This window comes from Pleurodeles waltl, chromosome 7 (assembly GCF_031143425.1).
Source record: "Pleurodeles waltl isolate 20211129_DDA chromosome 7, aPleWal1.hap1.20221129, whole genome shotgun sequence".
Classification (NCBI taxonomy): Eukaryota; Metazoa; Chordata; class Amphibia; order Caudata; family Salamandridae; genus Pleurodeles; species Pleurodeles waltl.
This window is the reverse complement of record NC_090446.1, coordinates 914,217,548-914,243,565: the sequence shown is the minus strand read 5'-3', so window position 1 is coordinate 914,243,565 and position 26,018 is coordinate 914,217,548. Positions and strand designations below refer to the sequence as shown.

Genomic DNA, 26,018 nt, shown 5'->3' with positions numbered 1-26,018 from the left:
CACATACGCTGAGTAGAAGTGTGCCGACAAACAATACATTGCCGGGAGGACCCTAGGTTCCATTTTGGGAGTCCCAGGCCTGCATGGGAGAGTAATTTCCCTGAGAAATTTGTGTATGGCTGCATTCCTGTAAGCTGGGTCATATACACACTGGGGAGGAGAGAGCCAGGCTTCCCCTGTACACTTCCAATGGTGCTCTGTGATTCAGTGGGGGTCACATGGACTGGTTTGAGCAGGAAGGAGATGTGGCTGATAACAGAGTGGGGCTGGGATCCCTTGGGCTATTTGTTTGAGGCACATAATACTGTGGCTGACATCTAGGTGTGAACCCTTGTCACTTCCATGGCCTATGTTGTGGGACTATCAGCTTTGAAGTCGCTCCTGATGTGGCAGATCTTTTCAAGAGAAAGAGTGCAGAGGAGTGGGTACTTTAAAAGAAGCAGAACTCAAACATAAAAATTCAAAGGCTCCGACCCTAAATCACATTTGGTGTCTGGAAATGGAGTATAAGATATAAGAAGGGGAGTCTGAGACCCCAAAAACGGTGTCAAGCAACCAGATGGGCTATGGGAGGAGGGGGAAGATCTCCAAGTCTTCTGCCTGTGATCAGGACTGGGGACCAAGGCCTGCTATTCTCCCTGCTGGGTGAGGGGACATCACCAGGGAATCCAAGACCACCTGCCCTGGAGCCTGGCATACCAGCCTGCTTGCCAAGACCTGTGTGCCTTGTGAAGAAGAGGAGAGGGTTGGATGGAGCAGGGTCCAGGGAAGAGCCCTCTCAAGAGGCCTCCCTGTGCGAGGTATGAGGAAAAGGCTGCTGCACTGATCAGGTCGATGCCCTTGTGCAGGGCAGAGTTGGCAACCCCTGTATGCAGGGAGAGGGCCTCCGTGAATTGAGCTGTGTGCCACGCCGATAGGGCTGGTATCCACATGTAATATCGAGCCCGTATGCTAGGACAAGCCGCCCTGAAAAAAGACTGCTGTGCAGTAAGGCCGTAGCCTCGTGTGGCTCTGGGAGGCGACCTCGTATGCCAGGAGGGCCTACTGTGATGTATCTCACCATGCCAATCGGGCAGGAGCTCCATATGCTGGAGGAGGTCACTGCAAGCATCAAGAACTGCACCTGATCTGCTATCTCCTTCTGGAGAAGTGAGAACGCCATGGTCACACGTGCACACCATCACCCAGACGAGAGACCCAAGACAGGAACGCTGCATCTACTCTGTACCGGGAGAGAAACAGAACACTCACCCCACAGAAGGAGCCACAGGTCCCTCCGGTCGCTTTGGAAGCACCATCTAGAATGAGAGAGACTGTACTTGCTGAGTGTATCCGCTTGGGCCAAGTGCGGGCGACTCACCTGAATTCATTTGCAGCCGCTACCAGTGCTCATGGACACAGGACTCCAGCTGCTTTATGCCTGCAGGTGAGACTGTTTTCAAGCCTCTCTGCCCTGGAGGGAGCTTGTTGCTAAGTTATGGAAGGACAATTATTTATTGCTGCTGCGCGCATTTTGAGTTGTGAGCCCCATCCAGGGCGCCTTGGACTTCTTGTATGACGCATACCACTGAGAGTCAAGTGCAGATGTTATTCAGAATACATAGTACGTCAGCAGTGGGAGTAAAAGCTCTCAACCCCCACAGATGGGCCCAGTAATCCCTGCCTGCCCCTTGGCCCTCTGTTCCGGCTCAACAAACATCTCTTGAACTTTGTTCATGGATGGGCCTCCTCAACCCCAACCTCATGACCTTATTCAGTCTCACTTCCGAATAAGCATTTCCCAACAGAGATTGGAGCATCACCACTATGAACGCTTCTAAATCTGGACTCTCTTTCATACCAATGACTCCAATGGTTTCCCTTCTTAATCTATTCTCCAGTTCCTCCTATGTATGTATGTTGATTTCAACTTGATCTAATCTATTCTCTGCCTCTAATGTTCGTATACTGACTGAGTCACAGCCTTTCTGTAAGCTTTAATCCCAGGTCAGTGTTAACATCTTCAATGTTTCTATAAAGATTTTTTTGTAGGTCATCTCGTAGTTCTTCCTTATAGGCAGCTAGGCTAACTATGGGGGTCATATTTAGTGAAAGCGATAGTTTGAGCATCAGGGCAATGTCTGAACTTCAACTGTGAACTCCTGCGCTTAGATGGATAAGGTCCTAGAGTAGGCCTTTTTATGAGTGTTTGTTCAGCAACATTCAAGGCCATATCTTGAGGACCCTTCTTTTTCACCACGTTGCAGTGGATATTTTTAAAGGTCGGTGTTTCAGAGTTGCGTAAGTATATGACTCGGCAATAAAACTCTTAGCAGTAACACAGGTGGGCCCTCATGAGTTCAGTTCAGTATGTCATGCGAGTTTGTTTCGCAAGACCTAATGTAGAGCATCTGACATTATAAATATACGCAAAGTGATGCCGCAAAGTGTTCTCAATGTTGGCATTGGTTTCAGAACCTTTGAATCAAATTCTCATTTCTACTCTTTATTGGTTACATGTTGCTTTAGCAGTCTGATCAAAATAGTTTTGTTGTGGGGAATACCACTGCCAAATCAGGGGTGTACTTATTCGAATGCTGAGGATCACATCAAGTTTTTCAACCTTGAAGTCGGGCAGAAGCCTTCTGTTCCAATTAATGTGGCCCTTTGCACATCTTTGCGGTGCAGGCCTGGAGGTACTCAAGAGTTGACTCAGGACTAATCCACTCCCTTCGCTGTCCAAGTCCTGCAGCATCATACTTACAGCAAGGGAACTTGGAGATATGGTGAAAGGCACTAGAGATGAGTCCAACTCAAACTTCCCACGAAAAGCGAGCCCATTGGTTCATCGGGCAGTTGGTCAACCCAGTAGATTCTGTGGGCATATGCCATCTTGGAGGGGCACATTTGGGGGGAGTGAGTCACCTTGAATCTGTCACTGGCTCACCAACGTCTTATCAGTAGTCAACAGCATTGTGAATCTGCATTTGCCTTCCCTCTGCTGCCCCCTGTCAGATTTTGGCTGCTCCCTTTATGTAGTAAATGTGAAGGTATTAGCCTATTGGGGCAGGTCTAACATGGAGCTCAGACGAGGCATGTCCATCCTCCTCGGCCCATGACCCTCCACCTCCCAGAGTCTTTTTTTAAACATATACTAACGTGGTATGGCCAATGATTAGCATAACTTCAATTTAACTGTTTGCTTAGTTATATAGTTTTATTTTACCCAGTACATCCAACTTTTATAAACCTTCCCTCTTACGGCAGCAAAATTCACTGCATACTCCGGTTGGATGTGTGCAGCAGGTTTTACTGCCAGGTGTGGCCATTTACCAGGCCTGTCACCCAATTCTCTGCTGGAAGGCAACATTTTCTGTGCAAGTGCCTTTGACTGTACAGTATGGTGGTTGGCAACAGCAAGGCCATTCATGAACATCAGTGCTTAAGGGCACCGATTGATAGCACAACCTCAAGTATAGATACTGCCATATAGAAAGCTATATTAACCAAATAATATACATGTATCAAATTTCAGACAGGAAATGGGAAGGCTCAGTGAGTTGGTAAATGACAAATTGAGTCTAGCCTGCGTTAGTGTGCAGTAGAGGCATTAAGTGATTGGGTTGTACAGGACAGATCTATGCTGTACAAGCTATGCCAGGCCATGCGTTTTCCTGTACTTTGCAGTGTCAGAAACAGGGTTTACAGGTCACTCCATGTAATCATTTAAAAACCTCAGTGTATTTTATGAGTGATATTCTTTGCTTGTTAGCAAATGACCCAAATGGACGAACAAATCTGACAACAATGATTAAAAGGAAAGAACTTGAAACCTGGTACTCGACTAACATGAATTAATTTGGCAGCCCAAAGGAGAGGCATGAGATGATGTAGGCTGCTAAATTGTGACTGTCAAACACCTACTTCTGGCACGATATCTTTTATGCATGGCGTTGGCCCAATATTTAATGAGGCACTCTGCAATGGTGCAATACTGAAAGAGTAGCACAATGGGGCATAATTTAAACTATATGGGCAGTACTTCTGAAGGCAGTACTTCTGAAGGCAGTTTTTATTTGGCACACAAGTCATTCTTTTATATTTTTTTCATAACATAAATTTTGTGATGGCTACTACATCCCCTGACCTAATACAATGGTATGTGGGTTGTGGCCCAGGAAAGGGAGTGGAAATCTAAGAGCTTTGGGAGCTACATGGAGGTAATGCTTCCAGGAAACTGCAGGCAAACATGAACGGCTAAATAACTTCTTAAGAGCACTATCAATTCTATCTGGTTTTCCAGTTTTGCGGGCAGTTTGTGCTCATAAAGGACAGGATCCTGAAAGCACAGAGCCATTAAACATTTATAAAATTATTTATGCAAATATATTTCCACGATCCCAGTAACTATAAAAATGCCCCACGTTCATTGATGCAATTATGCATCATTGCAAACAGTTAGAAAAGAAGAAAAAAAGAGAGACATGGAGAGAAAGAGGGAGTGATGACACAAGTTGATCTGAACAACTTAGGTAATTGCAGACTTGCCATCAATCTGTCCTGGATTGGCAAGATCTTAAAGAAATGTTTTAACATCCAATTAACCAATCAGGAAAAATGTACTCTTAACGCTTTATCAATCTGAGCTCCTGCAAGGCAGCAGCACAGAAACAAATACACTCTGTTGTTCAAACTATACATGAATCCTTTGTGAACCTTAATTGAAGAATTCGGAGTATCCATTCACCAGTAAACTCCCTTCATTTCATGACTTCTTCTACTGATGACGTTACTGTTCTAATAACCTGTATATCCAACCTTCAAGACTAAGGGGGGTCATTACAACATTGGCGGGCGGCAGTTGTAACCGCTGTGGCGGCCGCACTCCCGCGGTGCCCATAATGACATCCCCGCTGGGCCGGCGGGCGGAAACAGAGTTTCCGCCCGCCGGCCCAATGGGGATGTGGGCCGCAACATAGGAGCAGGCTCCAAATGGAGTAGGCAGTGTTGCGGCCGTGCGACGGGTGCAGTTGCACCCGTCACGCTTTTCACTGTCTGCTATGCAGACAGTGAAAAGCTGCACGGGGCCCTGTCAGGGGGCCCCTGCACTGCCCATGCCAGGGGCCCGCGACTCCCCATACCGCCAGCCTTTTCCTGGCGGTTCAAACCGCCAGGAAAAGGCTGGCGGTAGGGGGACTCGTAATCCCCTGGGCGGATTATCACCGCCGGGGCAAATGTGGCGGGAAACCGCCGGCCCCGGCGGTGCGACCGTGGCGCTACCGCCGCGGTCGTAATCCCCTCTGAAGCACCGCCAGCCTGTTGGCGGTGCTTCAGCCACAACAGCCCTGGCGGTCTTGGACCGCCAGGGTTGTAATGAGGCCCTAATTGTCATCAAATCACCTAAAACTAAATATGGGAAAACAGGATTCATTTTGAACAATCATTAGCACAACAACAAAGCCTATGATGAACAGTTGGGTGATTTGCGCTCTGATTGTTTCCCTGAAATCCTGGCAAATTAGGTTATGCCCTTAAGCCTGTATCAATTCTCACTTTTCCATAGTTTACCACACTGAACAAGTTTCTCCTGAAGCGAGAGTCACAGTTAATACAGTCAAAAAAACAAAGCATATCCTCCAGCCAAATAACTTCCTACACACTATACACTATACTATATATATTGCATCCTGACAGGTCTTCCCTCATTGCCAAAAACTGCAATGAGGGTGATCATCTATTGTGCAGTTAGTCCCTTTTTTGGCACTAAAAATTGATTTCATGCCCACTGTCCAGACATTGGTACTCTCAAACATTTACTATGCTATTCCTTCCTGGCTGGAAATCCTTTATCACTATTAACTGCAATGTTAGGGTAACTGCAATGAAGAAAATCATCCATTGTGTGGCTCGACTATTTTTCAGTACCAAATAATATGACCACTCTGACGGCAGACCTGCATCGACTACCTTTAGAAGCCAGAATAAAGTTTAAACAGGTATTCATTACATATAATGCAATCCTTCTGCGGAAATCCAAATTCGTTACTTCTGCCATCATCTTTGTAGAGATCAATAGGAATCTCTGGACTGTGCGATTTTCAAGGAATACTGTTTTTGTTTTTTACAATATAAAGGATGCCATCTACTGATCCATAGGTATATGCACATGTATGTCTGCATGAAGATATGATCCTTGCACCTGAGACTGGTAACCTGATGCTATTCGTATGGGAATAGTGAAATTAAACTGGCAGATTTCTGTATCTTGCATCCAATATAATGTTCCTAGTACACTCTCAAAGATTTTGCTCCCCAGCTCAGACTGGGTTAGCTGCTGACATGCCCCTACAGTATTCACTGGGAAGGTATTAGGCACCCAACAGCTCTGGGAAAGGGGAAAGACTGTGACCTTCCTGTTGACATAAGCTACTCACTGCTAAGAAATCCAATCTCTTGTTCAGTGCAAGCAGCCTTGGTAACTACCTGCTGTTGGACAGCAGAGCCGCCTTTCACATGCCAAACGCACAAGAGGTGCCATCAGTTTTGGCAGACATCAGAACTATTGCTTGCTAAACTGACTGATCCCTCTCCAAGGGCAGCAGAGCCGAGTTATCCCGTTATGGTGTTACACTTATAAGCTACCCTCCACTTCCCTGCAGGCAGCAAAACCATTCCTCCCTTATCAGAGATAACACACATCTAAGCATTTCTCTGCTGACTTCTCTTTGGTGCCCACCCATCTATCTGTCTAACTACACGGATGGGTGTGTCTGGTATTCATCCATCCACTCATCCACTCTGCCCCCTCCTTTTTCCCCTCCTACTCTCCCCTAAGCTGGAGGTGTCAATTAAAGGGGCTCTCCAGTGATGGTTAGGGTCTTTCAAAGGGCAGTGAGAGTTGGAAAAGGGGGCCTTCTAAAAATAGAGCCCCACAGGACACCCTGGTGGAAATCTAAATACAGGCAGGAGTCTCACACGCACGGACATTGGGCCAGGATTTAGCAGATGAAGAGCATTAGATACAAGAACAGAAAGGTTATAGAAAGAGGATAAATCTGTCCTAGTTACAAGAAGACAAGCAATCGAGAAACCAGGGACATTTTGTGTCTATAGGAATCTAATTCAGGAACAATACACCCTCCACATCAAACAGAAGAACCACAAATACTGCAACACAACTACTGACATCGACTAGGGTCGCTAAGAAGGACAGAAGATCCACCATCTTCAAGGCAAGTTTGCCATAGGTCACACACAGTTTGGGGCCTAAAATCTCCCCTCCGCAGAACCTATAAAAGATTAACCACCCTACACAGCATAATTGTATTAAAAACCTTTACCCTACTAAATATTTAATCAGGCCAAGCAAAGGTTGTACGCTCCCACCCCCCCCCCCCCCCAATAAAACAAAAAGCATATTTCCCCAGTAAACATAACAAGACAGACACTATTTTCCTTGTATTTTTGTCTCACCTTTAGGTTCTTGAATCGTGTTTCAATGCGTATCCTATTTTTTGTTTACTTTATTTGTCTGTCAGGAAGCTTGCTACACTGTTTTTTTAAAACTAGAGTTTGTTTCTTAGAAGGTTCACTATTCTGTTTTGGATCTGGGATTTTTTTCACAGTGTCATCTTACAGTCTAGGGGTTCTATCTAGAGTGTGGTGGATGCAGGACAGCTGCCAAAAACTGGCAGATGTCCCATCCTTCCTATCTAGGGAGTATAGATCCGCCAAACTCCAAAAAACCCTCAATGTATCAAGGAAAGCGTACACAGTGGCTACCACAGTCAAAAGAAGAAGAGTCCAGATAAGGACTGCAGTTAAACGCAGTAAGAAAGACATTCTCTAACCGGGAGGAGGTTTCTTTACATATCCTCCAACAATGCTTTCAATTGAAAAAGCAAGCGCTGGCCATTCCAAAAGGTCTGGCTTTGAAGGAATGGTGCATGGTAATGTGAAACATTACCATACAAATTCCATGTAGGTAAAATATTGCCCTCCTCCCATTCTGTGCTGCTGTCGGAGAAAAACAACATACATTATCTTAGTTATCTAGGACACTTTAATAGCACTGCAATGTTGTTTGTTGTGTGTGTCCCTGAAAGTTCAGCCCCAGACACGTAGATAAATAAACACAATGATCACAGCTGTGTGCAAGGCAAGAAGTGTTTTTTTTGTGGAAGCACACGACTTTTGCCCAATCAAAACGTACTCCAGGCTCCCAACATGTGGTTGGAGTCAAAGTCCCTCTCTGGTGCATCTCACAAAATGTTCTCGTGCCAGCTGCGCTGTCAAGCCAGACCATAAAGAGCGTTTTGGCCCCAAAGACTTTCCACAGAAGGTTACCTTGCAAAAAAATCAAATACACAAAATGTTTTTTTTTTTAAATTGTCACACTGCCAATTTTCGTTACATTTGATATGTATATGCTACGAGTGCCTTATGCTATTCAACAAAACTGGTGCTATTTTATCATGCACTGAAGGAATAAAAGTGGTTTGCTCTCCCTAGAATCATACACAATACACAAGTGCCAGCAGTAAGCACTCAGCTACCTTACAGAATCCTGTGGTATCTTGGGAGTTATTCTGGAAAAAAGCTGAAACATGAGAGGGCAGGCAGACGACTGCATTAGGTCTGAGACGCACAACGTGAGGGCTTCTTTTGGAGGCAATGATGGCCCTTCTCATTTATAAGACGTTTTAATCTAAAAAAATGCATAAAGATAGGGAGTAAAGTGTACTTACATATCCCTCAGCAATCAATGAAGAACGACTAAATGTATGTGAACGCTGCGGCAAAGTCTATGCGATGTGGAACCAACAGATCTGTCACATTCATGGCAAATATCTTCTAGGGAATGCCTGATTAGTTCTCATTCACGATAGACCTCTGAATTGGGACTTACGTCATCCACAATACAGTTTTCATCTCCTTGGAGAAGGTCGTCTAAATAATTGACTCCGTATTAATCAGCAGCAAAATGTCTGTACTGCTGGTAGATATGAACGGAGTTTGTTGTTTCCAGCAAGTTCCACCTTCGCGGTCTGATGACGTTCACATAGCAAATCGTAGACTTCAAGACATCCAAGAACCAAATCATGGCTGGATGCAATTCAAATGAACGAGGATTAATCCATTTATTTTTCAAGTTACGCTGAAAGCATCACTCAGCTACTAATGGTGCAACATTGAATTAGTGCAGAGCACTGTATGAAGGTGTTTCACATGACTTGCTACATTGATTTCAAGTCATTCAAAGTTCAATAGAAAGAATAGTCACTAACACTTTGAAACAGGTTTTCCTGACTCAAGCACCTTGCACAATCTATAGGGTGATGCTAAAAATAGAAAATGTTCCAAGGTATTCAACCTGACTAAATACATTGATTTTTGGTAAACCTTCTACATCACAGACTCAATTAAGCTTTGTTGCTCAAGTAGAAAGATCAGATTTAAGAATAAATGAGCCCTGATCGCTTATAGATAAAAGTTTGTAGAAAGCAGTCCCCTTAGTTATCTGCATAACTCTAGTGAATGTGGAGTATCTTCCAAAAAGGAAGATGTCCCTTCCTCCAACCTCGCGGAGCTACAGACTCATTTCTACATGCAACACACTCATGCCATGCTTACCACGCCAATTCCCTCGAAAGCAAAGATGGCGGTGCCAAAAAAGAGGGGGTAGGTCCTCCATCCAGAGACGAACGGCAGGTGGCTGACATCTGGAATATCCTGGGTGAAGACAGTTCAGAGGGATTTGTAAAACTAAGAATAGGAAGTGCCAGAAATATAAACAGCAAATACGAATAAAGAAGCTTTTATGAAAAAAAACTGAACATCTACTGTCGCAGAGTAGCATTTGACCTCTTGGAAGTGAAGTAATGTTTTAAGACTGACAATTTTGTATTATATGGAAACAAACACAATATTATTAATACCATCAATTCCGCCTCCCAGAGAAAATAATGTAGAACATATGCAACACTGCAGTTGGCAGGGCACACACATAATATGTGCACAGTTCTTGTTGTTCAATGGCCCCTTTTTTACTCTGTGCATCCCAGGTATGTTTTAAAACATGCCTTATGGAACTCAGCCAGGCTTGTTCTGTGCTCCAAAGGGGGCTTGGCAAGCACCTCTTCCCAAAAGAAACAACCTCTCAACAGTATCGCACAATATGTATTTATTAAGCCAGTAAGTGTCTCTCTCAAGAAAGCTCTTTGACATTCAAGGCATACGACCTTCAAAAAGAATTTAAAATGTCTCGGAATAAACTAAATTATGTCTAAATTAAAATAGAGTATTCTCCGCACGTTGAGAAATAAACAGGACATGGCATCAACAGTGAAACTTAACATGTTCACTATAAAGAATTATAGAGTCTTTCCATCATCTTTAAAATATTTACAACTGTGTATGGATTTGCGTTACCTGCTGGAGAAACCAAAGCCTTAAGGATATTAAATCTATCTGAGAAAAATTCTCCTCTATTTAATGCCTGAATAAAACAATGAATAGGCGCACTGGGACCTGTTAACTTTGGTGAAATGTCAGAAGTAAAACTGCTTTCCACATGCAGTATTCCTCATACATACTATTGATCCATTAGCGAAGATTGTTTTCCTGGTATGAATCTACACATCACACAGAAAATATTTGACTGTTTCTCAATTCCATAATAACTGTGAAACCTCTGGGTGAATAATAACAATTTAAGTCACCATGCAACAGTAGCAGGGACTGCCTATCACTTGCCATAATAAGAAAGCTTGGCACTTTATCATAAACAAATAATAGTTTAACGTTTAAAATAACAACACGAAGTGCTACCATGAAGGGGCAGCATTGGGCGGGTATGAAAACCTAAATGCAGTCTCAGCTATTTTGTTTTCCTTGAAAACACACCAAATGAAATCATGTGTAATAGGCTCCACATCGTACAAATATGAAAAGGGATCAGAAATTGGGAATAACCTGCCATTTCTTTTCTTAAAACCAGCAGGCTTCAACTTACCGTGTTGGTGACTCTGCTCATTAACACTTAGCACCAGGCATCAAAGAGTGTAATGAGCATGTTGAATATATGCTAATAACATATTCATAAAAACACACATATGCACAAGAAAGCGTATGATCGAATGAACACATTTCAGACTGAACTCCTACAGATGCAACAGAAAGATCTATGAATTTATAGGGCACACATTATGAGATGTGGGCTTACGGATAATCACTCTTTGGCCGAACAGAATGGTAAAGGTACAGTGAGCCAGTGCTCATGTGCAGGATCCAATGTGCAACATGTGTTTTCTCAACATAAAAATCCTCTACACACTGTTGTTTATCGTATCTGGGCTTACATCTTAGGTTAACCTACGCCCAGTGGGGACAGGTGGTTCAATAGGGACAGTATGACTCAACTAGGACCGTGTGATCCAATATGTAGGTGTCTGGTGATACAGGTTGTCAAATGTACAGTCATCCTCGGGTAGGAGGGGGGGTGTATAATCAATTAAGGATAGTAATGTAAGCGGGTTGTCTAAGAAGGTGTTCGGTTCTACGTGGAGATCCTGAGGAGAGCTGTCCTCTGTCATGATTTGGTGGGGAAGTCTTAATTATTGGTGAAGGCGTGGCTTCTGAGGAAGGTGCAGTTTAGTAGGGCTTGGTCTTGTTACAGTAGGACACTTACCCTTACGATGTACTGGTAGATGATCACCAGGCTGACCAGCATGGCAACGTTACCCACCATGGAGAGTACTGCCAGGTACTTTAGGTTCTTGATGAAGACCAGGAGGATGAGGAAAGGCAAGAAGGACAGCATGTAGAGCCGTGAGTCCATGGAGTATGTCAGCACCACAGTCTCATTTAAGTTGCAGTTATTAGTTGTGGCAGAGGAGGCTTCGACCACCTGCACAAAATGAAAACCAAATAGAAAAGAAACAGAGCACACAAAACACATTAGCAATTTATTCAGAATGCACGAATCTGAGTAACTCCTGCACTTGTCTGCCTGAAAACGTTCCCCAGTCCACCCGACTTTGAGCTCTATTCTGTTGATACAATAAGATACATGACTGGTCATTTGTCTTCAAATTTACCTTTTGAGCAGATAACCAAAAAGCAGTGGTCTTAAAAAAAAAAAACAATCTTGAATGATTACTTTATTGCGGCTCCAAGCCATAACAGTACAACATAAAAACAAAATAATACATTATTATTATATAAATATATGAACACACATTATATAAAACCAAATTCATTTCTAAACAGATAAACATAATATAAAACCCAATTAATTTCTAAAAAGATAAAAGGTAGAAATACACATCAATAAAATAAAGTGCTAAATAGATATCTAGTCAAAAATCAAAGTTAATCAGTTATAAGTGTTTTTTACGAATACACCAGAACATAATTAAAAACCTGGATACTGAGAAAACAATTGGTTGCAGAGGATTGGTTTTTAAAATCCTAAGTGCCTCCACCTGTTGTCTAGTGCCCACGTACCTACATATAGGAAGCAGCCACATTCTTCTTGGATGCTCATAGATTTTATAGAAGAGAAAACATGGGCCACAGACTCCTCTCCTAGGCCACATACGGGACAAGTTGTGTTCAAAGAGTTATCCCCATTCCTCCACTTACATGTCAACATACGCAGGGGCAGTGAGCCATGTTTGAATTGTGCAAATATTATATGTGCCAGCACTGGCTGTATCTCATCCAAAGAGGGTTCAAATCTGTAAAAATCCTTAAGTTTAGAAATCTTTGGGTCATGGAACCATGAGGACAGCTACTTAAAATCGTAGACAATTTAGAAGGCTTGTACAATGCTGCAATGTCTTTCTTAGACACAGACTGGCAAGCCACCGCTGGATCCTCCCACAGACTTGGCCTACCCAGGTTACTCATTGCATCCCTGATAAACCGCATCCAGGGTAGTTTTCTAGCCCCCGGTAGACCAATAATCTCTTCTGGTCCCCTCCTGTAAGATATTAGTGCAGGAGTAACCCATAATCTTCTCCAGAAGAGGAGAGGTCTAAGACCCAATTCTTCATAGAACGGTTTAATTCCCATTTTGAGCCTCAGTGGGGCTAAAGGTGCACTGATTAGAAGAGTCAGTAATGTCTGAGGAAAGCGTTCTCAACATTCTGAATGCCAGTCCCTGGTTTATGTCCCCAGAGCTCCGCCCCATGCATAACCGACCCCAAGGTTTGTGACCTATATATTTCAGTCACAGGGCTAATTGGTTTAAAAAGGAAGCCTTAGCAGGCCCTTACCAAACCACCTTTGAACTAGGCCAATCTAAGCTTTTGTTTGTCTATGTGGGAGGACCAGTCCATATGCTCCCCTAGCAATACCCCAATATATTCAAATACAGTTACCCTCTCCAACAATACCCTATTCACTTTAGAACCTGGGCGAGTAGTTGGTGCTGGATTAAAAACCATATAATTGGTGTTGTTTGCTCTGATTTCCAGCTCCCTGGCCCTACAAAAATCATTGAAACAATCTAGGGTCCTTTGCAGATGCATTGATGTCTTAGACAGGAGAAGGGTATCATCAGCAAACATCAATGCCAGTACCTTGACCGAAGTTATTCTTGAGGCTTCATTGGTAATATTGCTAAGTGATTCAATAAGGCCATTGATATCAAATAAAAAATAATGTGGGGGCTAAAACACAGCCGTCGGACACCCTTTCTTACAGAGAATGGATCTGAAAGTTTCCCAAGTTCCCATCATGAAGTTTCTGAACGATATTCCAAAGGTAATGGGGGCCTCCATATCAGCCAAAAACAGCCACAAAGTGGATCTGGGGACAAGAATGAATGAAGCCCGCAAATCAACAAATATCAAGTAGAGGCTAGCACCCACCAAGACCACTATTTTCCAATATAAAATATGAAGACAACCTGAAAGGAACTGAGAACACTATCATCTTCCATTCAGCTCTGGATTATTCCTAAGATCACACATGCAAACAATTTTTGCATCATGTCAATCAGACTAATGGGCCTATAATTAACTGTGAGTAAAGGAGAACCTTTCTTATAGATTGGGATTATTTTGGTGCCAGCCCAGGACGCAGAGAAGGACATCCCTTTCTTGACAGCACTGAAGAAGACTGCATGATAGGGAGCCCAAATTTCTGGTGCTGAAATATATAAACCTTCTGGAATGTTATCTAAGCCAGGTGCATTTCTAGAGGCCATTCAATTAATGGCACTAGTCACCTTATCAATGGTGATCATGGGCACTCTACAGCATTTTGGAAACCGGATACCTCACAAAAACTAGGACCCACTACATCCTGGATGAAAATCATATAGGGAGCTAAAGTGCCTAGACCATTATTCAGCCAAGATGTTATTCTCTTTTATACCCCAAGCCCCCAAGGACCCAAAGGCAACAATCCACCACAATAGCCTACAATCCTTGTTCTGTATTGCACCTTGCATAACCTCCCACTTTTTGGTTTCCCACTCTCTTTTAGCAGAACTTAAACATTTTTTATAATCACTTCTAGCTGTTCGAACCCACCCTACATTTTTAGATCTAATGGCCTTTGAGAGCTCAATTTTGGCCAAACAAAACTGCTTATTATACCATGCGGCAGCGGTCTTCCCTATAACGTTCTGGGACACCTCACTTTGGAATAGATTCTTGAGTCCCACCACAAATTTATGGTGGGTAGCCATAATTCTGGACCACCGGTCAGATATCTCTACTACATCTAGACTCTTGCCCAGATTTTCTAAAGCCAAGCCTATAACTTCGTAGAGCTGCAAAATAGATTCAGGGGACCAAATAATCTCCTCCACTTGACTCCACGCCTATTCGATGTCAAAGTTAATTTGGGATCCAATCCGGTTAGGCCACCAACTTGAGCCTCAAGGCGCAGGGTCCCCAGTTCGAGAGACAGAGCATTATGATCACTGTCATGCCTCAGTATGACTTCCATATCTATAACATCTGGCCATATTTTAACATCAACACAAATACAATTGTGGAAGTCCGACCCATGTTTATCAGATCTGGTACGCCCATTACATGCACAAATAGAATTTTTTAATTCAAGGGCATTAATCTGGATCGCTGCAGGTGTCCATTTCTTTAGCAGGATGATCAACATCGCTGGAATACCCCATAATCTGCAACAGCAAAATCATCATTAGAAGCACTTATGGGCTCAAAACGACAATTAAAGCCCCCGGCAACCAGTTTATCAGCTCCCCCCCCCCCCGGAGTGAAGATAAAAAAACTGTTAAATGGCCTATCACAGGGGACTCTTGGCTGGTACTAACTGGTCTAGAGTACACACTGATTACATACAACTCAATGGGAGATGCAAATGAAAGTAAGAGGCATAGAATGTCCTCACTTGCCGTCTGCACCTGCTTAGCTGAGCAACCCAGATGCAAGGCTACCCAGGTTGACAAACCTCCAGACAATCTTCCCTTTCCACTACTTCCAGCAGCCTTAAAGTAAGTAGCAAAGCCTTGAGACTCAATTTCTACAGTTAGCCACGCCTCCTGAAATAAACAAATATCATACTGGCTGAATAACGTATTCCAGTGGTTCTCAACCTGTGGTCCGCAAAGCCTCCTCGGGCGGTCTGCGACTGCTTAGAAAATTAAATATTAACAGATTAGGTCCCCAGCTTTCAGTAATGACTCAGTGGATCGGGTCTCCAGATTCGAATTATGATTCAGTGGGGGTCCCGGGATTCCAGTAATGATAAAGTGGGGGTCTACTGAAGTCAAAAGGTTGACTTTTATTACCCTACTAACGGCAGTCAATCAACCCCATCCAAACTATCAAATCGATTCTGTATTGGGACTGAATACAAAATATCCCGCAACCTCCATGAGGGGCGGGACACGGGGGAGTTGGCTCTCTATGCTCGCCTAATGCTGGATAATTTTTTTTTTTATTTTGGTCGGCTAGAAGGCGGTAAAAATAACCTAAAGGAAGGGTCTTTATACCAGACCCAACCGAGGGCTTACCAAATAAAACACACTGGACCAGGGATGTGGATCGAAAATGAATGATGACACAGTCACAATCACAGTCCACCCTTCCAGGGCCAATCCAAGCCACTCTTCTCATATGGAGCCTCTAAACCATGCTAACCACCTCAAGGTTTTTTTATGCAGCGCATCGTATGATTCAGTACTATTCGCTCTCAAGGGTGGGATGCCTACAAGAACTACTACATCAGGGCATAAGGTTGGTGGAAGATTAATAACCGGCAACCTCAAACTCCTCCTGTGATTATTAAGGTTGGGATTAAGAGGGGCAACCAATAGCAACAATAGTATCAGTCTTGTTGGAGCCAGAACTACCAGTGTGAACCAGGGAGGCGGAAATATTATGATCTGAGCCATCCCTGCCTTGACCACAAGAAGAGGGCTCTACCGGTATTCCCCTTCCTGAACAAGACAGATCGGGATGTGACCCTGGACAAGGTTGGGCGGCTTCTCACCCCGCCGAAGTACTGCAGCACTATTTCCCATACATGCTATAGATCTGCAAACCAGTGACTGAGCCTGGTTCCCCCTACCATTGCTCAGCTGGATCTCTATAGTCGCTAAATGAGCACACATTGGAGATAAGTTTTCTATCAAAAGGTCCTTAACCTAACATATAAGGTCACTCAAAAGGGACCTATGTAAATCATGTGCGCCCCCCTCTCTAGACATTTACTTGGGTGGCTCAGACAGCTCCTCCCTTTGATGCGCTTGAGTTAAGACAGGGGAGGGCGACACAGCTTTTCTTTTGCATGCAGCTGGTTGTCTATTCTTCTTTGCTCTCTTTTTGGATTGATCAATACTAATTGGGCAGGAGTCACTGGCACAAATAGAATCAGAATCACCAACACCCACATGACAATAAGTCATCGGCGCAGAGTCTAATGTGGGTGCAAGAGAAGCACAATGCTCAGTTCGAGACTCCATAACATCTTCAAAATGTAATGACAGGTACCTTTTGGTGAGAGCTATCTCAGTGCTAATAACTCCAATGGTTATATGCAGCATTCTATCTATGGAAGTAGGCTTTGCTGGGGGAGTGTGCATCAACTGGCCATCCAAAACATTTCCCCCCCCCCCATCTTAGCCTATACGAAAGCACTTGCAGCGGTCCCACCAAACAAATGACAGAACAAATATGAAGGAATACCAACACGATAAATAAGATACTCAAATTTCTCCCCCACTGGTCAGGCCCCACAAGTGAGCCGACCCCCACCACCCTTTGGGTCGTAGCTAAACTCAGCAAATGATTTAGATCCAACAACAGACATAGCACAGACAGCCTAAAAAGCCCTCTACTCAGAGAATAGAAACCCAATACAGGGCCAGCCAGGTTGGGAATAAAGCGAAAATATAAATAATGGACCACCCAGGGGGCTACTACAGTGGCCTGCACACAAGATGCGCTAAATAAATATAACAGTACCTCCCCACTGGTCCAAAACGTTCCTGGTGTCCTGTGCAGCGGGATCAGTAAGGAATTTTTATGTGCCTCCTGGTGTAAGAACAAAAGCGAGGTGGGCCTCCTGCCACTATGCAGCCTGTGAGGTGTAGTGTTGAGGCTCCCCCGGTCTGAAATGTTCCTGGTGCCCTGCACAGCGGGGTCAGTGAGGAGTTTTTATGCGCCTTCTGGCACGAGAACAACAGCGCAGTGGCCCTCCTGCCTCTATGCAGCCTGTGGGGTGTAGTGTTGAGGCTCCTCCTATGTCCAAAATGTTCCTGGCGTCCCGAGCAGCGGGGTCAGTGAGGAGTTTTTTTTTGCACCTCCTGGCACAAGAACAACAGTGAGGCAGGCCTCCTGCTGCTATGCAGCATGGGAGGTGTAGTGTTGAGGCTCCCCCGGGAACCTTCACGGGGGCACTAGGAAGTTCATGGTGTTCATTGCTACTATAGTCAGCCTCAAGCTAAATCCATAAATAATTTGGAATCTAGGCCCAATATATTCAACATAAACAGAATATCAGTAGAATTAAAGACAGCGGCGAAGAAACGTAAAATGGAGTTTGTAAACACAAGCGTAGTGACCAGGGTGTCAGTGTAAGTGCAGACAGAAAGATGGACTGACTAAGCATAAAAGGCTAGCAGAGGATAGAAAGATGGACTGAGTGTGCATAAGAGAGTAGGGGAGGATAGAAAGTTGAACTGAATGCATAAGAGGGTATCAGAAAATAGAAGGATTGACTGACTTGTGCATAAGAGGGTAGCAGAGGATAGACAGGTGGACTGAGTGTGCACAAGAAGGTCACAGACATCGAGAAATAGATCGCCTGTGCATAAGAGGGTAGCAGAAAGGGTGGGAAGGTGGGAGGAATACTGGAGAGAATGAGTGCTAGAGAAAAGGAAAGCTGTGTTGGCATAACAGGCTGTACCACTGTGGTCAGTAATAACAAATAACAACAAGTAGGCCAGTATGATCAGCACTTGTTAGTTATCTGTTTTGAAACTAAGTTAAACACAGACATCCATGGAGGGGTAGACATGTCTGAGATTCCATTTTGGGTCCAGCCTTTTGATGTTATGGAACATGTGTGAAAGCTATGTCTATTGCCTTTATATTCTCCTAGGATACTGCAAAGTTTTTTTTTTCGACACCTTTTCTTAAGAATATGTTTCCTTCTCGGATAGCTTCAGAAGGCATGTTTCTCTAATTATTTGTGTACTTGCGTGATGCAAGAGAAGTTAACAGTTTCTCTTTCTCCATTGTCGCAGGTGGTGTAGACACTGTCCACTCTGGCGTTTACCCTGTGTTCATTTGAATGTCTAGTGTTTGGTGCTCAGCCTGTACGTTATAAGCATCTGTTTTGTGCATTGACAGAGGAGGGCCAAACTGCGATTTGGGAGGCTAGTCACCATTTCCTGTGCAAATCTTATTTAACATAAATGAGATCAAATGGTGCAGCGTGTTGGAGCATGCTTACACTATATTATAGACACATATGCAATATGCACTGAATAAAATGAGCAAAATTGCCATGTATTCACACTTTATCGAATAGGCAATGTACACATAAACTGGGCACAATGTGTATGCACAGTATGCCATACATACTGTACAAACCATATACATTATACAGGCATGTCATCAAAATAACTGTACATTGATAATATGCACACATTATATTGTATTCATGCTAAACTTACATGCAGATTTACAGTATATAGCATGTTTTTGTGCATGTGGACTAAATAAACCAATATTATGAGCACTAATAGCATCGTCACAACATATACTGTAAAAAATCCTCAACAAGCTATTACTGCACACAATAGTGTACAGTTAAAGCACTTAGAAAATGCGGCAAGCAGACCTTTTTTATTTTAACATGCACACACAACTTCTGTCCACAAACTAGTGTGCGGCTCTGCCCACGCAGAATGCACCCACCCATCCAAGAAGTCGGTGGCAAGATACTGACGTACCCCAAGCTGCTCTCGGAGAAAATAAAAGTAAACTATTTTTAAAGCCAAAGAACATCAACTAAACAAATCGAAGCCTTTATAGAAGCCTCATGAATATCCAATCATTCCCAGCTCGAAGAAAAAAATGCATGTTTTCTTTTCAATCGGATATTACCCAAACATAGCAATCAGAGATTGAAAACAAAATAGGTCAAATACTATTTCACAAACACAAAATAAAATCCCAAACTTTGCCTCTCCCATTTACATGCTATCCAATGCACACTGATTGGAGTCTGAAGAGCACAGCTTTCAGTCCCAGGCTTTAAGTGTATTAACACATGCTGGCTGCAAGTTACAAGAAAATAGATAAGTGACATTAACACCTGACCACTTAAAATACCGGCTATTGATGTCACGTTCCGCACCACAGACAGCCAAGATTTGCATTTGACAAATAAGGCTGAGTGACAGAAATAAACACGGTTTACTTATTGTGCGTCATTGCCCTATTGGAGAAAGGCAAACTCATTATTTATCCTGCTGCTTGAAATTTAGTGCAGCACAGTTACTTTCCTTACATACTGTGTCTCAATGCAAAGCTGCTAAAGGTACCTGCAGGTTAAACCTTGAGTACTAAAAATTTATAAGAACAGTAGAGACACGCCGTCTTGCCTGGGTGAGGAGCGAATACTAATTAGAAACAAATACAAAATATGTTAAACACTACTACAAATTGGCGAAAATTCCTGCCTGTGACACAGATATGATTTCTCCAGAAAACCACTAAACTACAGCATGGGACCTTAATTCCAGCAGAGAGGCCCTGAATTGAAGGGGCATGGAGTGTTGACCACAACATTCTGGTGGGTAGTATGTGAAAAGCTGGAGTCAGTGGTTAGCAGCTGGGACAGGGAGGCAGTGAGAAGCTGAAACTGGTGGCTATTATAAGGAACTCATACGAATATTAAGAACTTCATCCCATCCCTGCCCTAAGGCTCTTACTTCCACATTTTGCAGCTAGACTATAAAGCCAGCAGGGACTGTGGTGCTTATGTTCACAGTTGGATATAACACTTCTATGTGGAAAATGTTTCAAATATACGTGCCGTCTCTAGCCTCCCCTTTTAACTCCTCGCCGATTAGAGAGTGCTACAGTGCAATGAATTATTCTGCTTTTTGGAGTGTCCCAATTATTTATCGAAGTGATTGCAATTATTTATTTATGTCATTGGTCTCGGGCTCAGTGACCTTAGAGTTCAACATAGGAACTTGTTAAGTGTATCTGAAAACCCTACAGAAATAGTTCAATAAAAATAGCTGGTGTCTTCCAAAATTCTTGAAACAGCACAAAGGAGGTAATTATTTTCCAAGCAACGAAACTGGCATTCATTTTAACAGGCGCTTCAATAAATGCAACTATCCAAATGGGCCAACCCCAGCTGACATTTCTGTTGCCTCACCTGGTAACATGGAGGGAAGCGTCAAGCCAGGTGAGTCGGGGATGCTTACTAATTCACATATACACACGCACATGCGATGCGATGTGCAACACCTTGCTCTTTGCTCCACTGTCTCCACAAGTCTGCTTGCTGGTAGTAAATCTAAGGACACAGGGAGCTCGAATGGCATCCAGCATGAACTGCAGTGTGGGAAGCAGCACCTCGAATCTTCGCAGTGTGTCTCCAAAAGTCCAGATGACACACTGCGCACACTTAATTTCGTGGCTTCCCGCTTGCAGCCTCTACCCCCACCCTTTACCAACTCATCACAGGGTCTGGTACTACCCCACCCTGCGACGAGTTGGAAAAGGGTGTGATGACAATGGTCTCATCTCCCCGATTGACGTGGAGGCCTAGAGCTGCAGGGCCTGAATCTGAAATGCTCAGGGCTAACTCTACCTCCACGTCATCAGGGAGTGGTGACTGGACCTTTGTGCAGTGTATTTGCCGAGCTGATGACCTCACAGGCCTAGGGGTGTGAGATTGTCAGCCCGGCAAATACTCTAGACTTTGTGCCCGCCCATGGAAGTATGTTTAAGGAAAGTGTCATCACAGCAACGAGTACGGTCAGTTCAGAGTGTAGAGCAGCCCCAGCAAGATAATTCAACATGTATGCACTGTGCTTACACGTTTTTTTAAGGAAGCAGTTTTAGCATTGCTTCAATGCATTATTTTTCCACCGTGATTGTAAGGTGGGCAGAGCCCCGATGCCCTTGAAGAGAAACCGCCGCTGCCCTGCATCCTACGGCATTGCTGCCGGCTCGATTTTGAGCCGGAGACAATGCTGTAGGGTGTTTCCTACTAAGCCGGCGGGTGGAAACTCAGGTTTCCGCCCACAGACCTAGCTGGAAACTCGTAATGGGCCTGGTGGGGAGGTAGCCACAATGCGGCAATCTCCCCATGCACTGGACTTGTAATGAGGCCATAGTCTCTCATTGGTTGCAAATCTCATGATATTGAGAACAATAGCAGTCATTTGGATGCGAGTCTTACGTGTTAGATCAAAGTCTCAGTAAGCGGGTGCGTGTCTCACTCCTGGAATACAGTTTGACTTGTTTTTTTTAAATTCTCACTTACTGTAGCAAAACTTAATTTATCTGGTATGAGTCCAACCCCTTGGTGCACAATCTCACTCATTTGTTGCACGCCACACATCTTGGTGCACAGTCTGGTATACTGGGTGCAAGGATCAGGCGCATTCATTCACAGTGCAAGCCAGTGGACAGGCTAGCTAATATGGTGGAGTTTTATACCTTAGAGCCCAGTTTAATCATTTGGTGTGAATCCCACACCATGGACTGCAGTCTCACTCACTAGGTGCGAGTCTCGGTTTTGGGGCAGGGCCTCACCCCTGGCCCTTTACAATGGCCTGAGTGACTTTAATCTTGCCATATAGCAGGCACACTGGTCCGACCCCCCTCAAATCTCACTTACGAGATCTCTGCTGTTGCCATGCATTTGGCATGTGCAGCCATGAGTTTACATTTGCAGAGGGATGTAGTCATGAAATTGAGGTGCCAGTAACAGAATTTCAAAAAGGCTCTTCTGATTGAAGCCATCGACATACAAAGGTGGGGGTATATCCCGGAAACTGCGTGCAACCACACATCTCATCGGTGCCTTGCTTCAATGGTTGGAACTTCTAATTAGGACAAGGCAGAAGAGGTCTAATCGCAAGAGACCGTATGGAAGTATAGGAGAATGACATCAGAGTGGATGAACTCGCAAGGGCAAGAATGAAAGGAAACTGAGTAGGCACAGAAGAAGCAAGAAAAAAAGATAATGAGGCATAACCAAAGATAATGAAGGAGGCAGAGGAGAATACAGAGTGGAGGGAAATTATACCCAACGCAAGTGGAAAAATAGTAGAGCTGACATTAAAAACTGCAGGACAATCATCATCACGATGCTGCTTTCAAGTGGAAACTAAAATATGAAGTAACATATGAGACCAAATCTCAGAAGCTGAATGTCTGGATTACATCCCAGAAATGGGCAGAAGTGCAGGCTTAACAACAGCCAAAAGACATAACTTAAGGTTGTCATACAGGTTAAAATGCAATTTTGTAGCTGCAGATGCAGCAAGGGACAGAGAAAAGACATTTTCAAATGTGGTGAGGGAAAGATGAGGACTGGTGGCGGGGTATGGGCACAGAAACAAAATAGTAGCCCTAGTGTGAAAGAAGAGAAAGGGCCATCCTTGGTGGAAAGGGTTCTGGTTGGTGGAGGATGGATGAGGAGAGGTAGGCTGACATGGAGCACAAAAAAAGAGACAACCCAACCTGAACCACGATGTGGTGTGATACCCAGGAAAGTGCAGGCCTGCCTGTGCAGAGGCGGCTGTGTGGCAGGAGACTAGTGAGGAGAGGTGGATGAATAGGAATCATAGAAATGAAAATGGAGGCTTGTGTCATCATTAAGAAATATCTGCAGCACTGGACCCAGTTCTCAATGCCTTACACCTAGTATTGCTGCTTTAATTCCATGCCACATTTGACATACCGTGACCAGCACTGAAGGCCTCACCTTGAGTGGGGTGTTCAGTTCTAGATAACACCTTTTGCACAGTGTGTGCAGATCCAGCATTATCTACAGTATTGTTCAAGAGGCCAAATCTGAAGTCAAAAGTGTTGAGTCTAGATTTACAGTTACACTTTGGAAAACTTTGCTCTTTTACAGTGGAGCCATCAGCAATGCCTTAACTGGAGAATTGTGTTTAGCTCTGGTGGTTGCAACTGGAGAGTTGTGTTTGGGTTTGGAAATCTCATCTGGAGTATGTTGTGTCGTTTTCTGGAGGTAGCGTCATCATGGGTGCTATGTCCCATAACAGAGACCTCATCTGGACTGTTGTGTTCAGTTCTGGTGGCCTTGTCTGGAGTACTGTCTCAAATGGGTCTAGTACAGCTGGAGCTTTGCTACTACTTTTGGAGCCACATTGGGCAACTATGTCCAGCACCAGGGTACTGTGTCCTGCCCTAAAGACATGCATCCCCTGGAGTGCTGTGCTCAGTTCTGGAGTAATCCAAAAGTGATTAAGTGTCAAAATCACATACTCCCTAACCTCTTCACCATGCAAATTTGAACTGTCAGTGTTTACTAAAGTACTAAGGGCCAGATCATCGAAGTGTTAGCGACTCGCAAACCAGTCACAACTTGGTATGCGACTGTTAAACAACAGTAAGGGTATGCCTGAAACACATTCTTGCGACCCATTTTTTAAACTCACTATTTGGAAATACCAAATAGCGACTCACAAATTATATGTTCAATGCATTCGCAAATAGTGAATGAGGAGTCAGTCGCAATTTTGCACGTGCAATTTTGCATCAAGTCAGGTCAGGTGGTAACTGACTGCAACCTATATAAAAAGACCCAAAATGAACCAGGGTTCTTTCAAAATGGCAGCTTTGCACGCAATAGAAAGGAGAAGGGAGATTTTGGCTCAGCTGAGAAGGCATGAGACGCTATACAAGTTAGGGTGACCATCTTCAACCAGACAGAGGAGGAAATCTATGACAAATACAGGTGAGTAGTGCTGTGCTATTAGATCTGATTGCACCCCTAAAACCAGACCTTAAAAGCAATACACTGCGCAGTAATGCAACTCCCACACATGTAAACGTACTGTGCTCACTACACTTGTTAGCATTTGGTAGATAACAGGAAGTCAAAGCTGCTGCTGGTGGTGTGTGTAACAGTGCTGTATCGCGTTTTTTTGGTAGTTTCCTCGATGCCATGTTAACAAATATCAAGGAATACATCTATCTACCCAGAAATTCCCATGAAATCCAAGTCACAAAATTGGATTTTTATTGTATTGCCAATTTTCCACATGTGATAGGGTTTGTGGATGGAACACATGTGGGCATCTGCCCCCAATCGCACCTGGAATACATCTTCCAAACCCTAAAAAACACACATTTACTTAACATACAAGTGGTTTGTGATGCACACCACATCATCACTGACATTGTATCCCAGTATCCCAGAACTACACGATTCATTCATGCTCAGGCACAATGGCATCTCCCAACGACTAGAACATGGGGAGTTTGATGATGGATACCTATTAGGTAATACAGCATACTACAATGTGTGAATTGTGTGATTGTAACATTCATATTGTGAGCGGACACTAATGTGTATCTCTTCCCACAGGTGACAGTGCATATTCCTTGAGACCCTGGATACTGAAACCATACCTCTCACCAAGTAACCACAGTGAGCTGCGTTACAATGTGGCACATAAACACACAAGAAGGATAATTGATGAGACATTTGGACTGTTGAAAAACAGATTTTGGTGTTTGCACTACAGTACGCTTCAGAAATAGCTTGCAAAATCATAGCAACTTGTGCAATGCTGCACAACATAGCCACCAGGAGAGGACTACACATCAGCAGCAGACTCTGATGACAATATCGCACCTCCAAGGCAGCAACAAGCAGAGGACAGGAGGGCGGTGGAGGGAAGATTGCGACGGCACCACATTGCCAACAATCTTTTGGGAAAGTAACTCTAAATGTATGCATGCATATGATCATGTGGCCACAAACCAGACAGTTGATGATGCTTTGAAACGTCAGACTTTATTGACTGGTATGCATATTAATTGCATCATTAACATAACAAACAGTGAGGTAAGCAATGCTAGTTAATCCACCAGAAATGTCCATTGCAACATATGGATAACAAATGATTGCACATCATCATTACTTTCTGCCCCTAGGGATTGATGGTGTTCTTTGCTCATGTGTCTCAGCATGTGAGCTGCTGCTGCGTCTTTGTGTTGTGGTATCAATGGTAGACACGCTACAGATGCTAGAGTGGTCCTTGCTCGCCTGACACTCACCTGCTATGCCGCCTGCAATGTGCTCAGTTTGCAATGTCTCCACGGCTGGTGTCTGGAGCTGTAATCCTCTTGCAACATCACCACTGACGTGACCTAATTCTACTTGAACATTAACAATCCTCCTGCATAGGGCAGTCATGGCAAGTGCCAATTGAGTGGCTTAGTGTGTTCAGTTAGTAGCCAGGTGCCCCTCCCTGCGCTTCTGGTTGGTGTCACAGGCAGCAAGTTGGACACACAACTGTTCAATAG

At 43.9% G+C, this 26,018-nt stretch overlaps 1 protein-coding gene across 2 annotated transcripts in view; it reads right to left on the bottom strand.

Annotated features, from left to right (window-relative positions):
* Positions 1–26,018, bottom strand: part of LOC138245726 (proton-coupled amino acid transporter 1-like) — a 391,946-nt gene that overhangs the window by 176,648 nt on the left and 189,280 nt on the right. For both annotated transcript variants that reach the window (XM_069199585.1, XM_069199586.1), the window contains exons 7-8: positions 11,669–11,887; positions 9,613–9,711 (exon numbers count right to left, since the gene is read on the bottom strand). In XM_069199585.1, the coding sequence (XP_069055686.1) occupies positions 9,613–9,711; positions 11,669–11,887 (318 nt within the window). The remainder of the gene's footprint in view (positions 1–9,612; positions 9,712–11,668; positions 11,888–26,018) is intronic.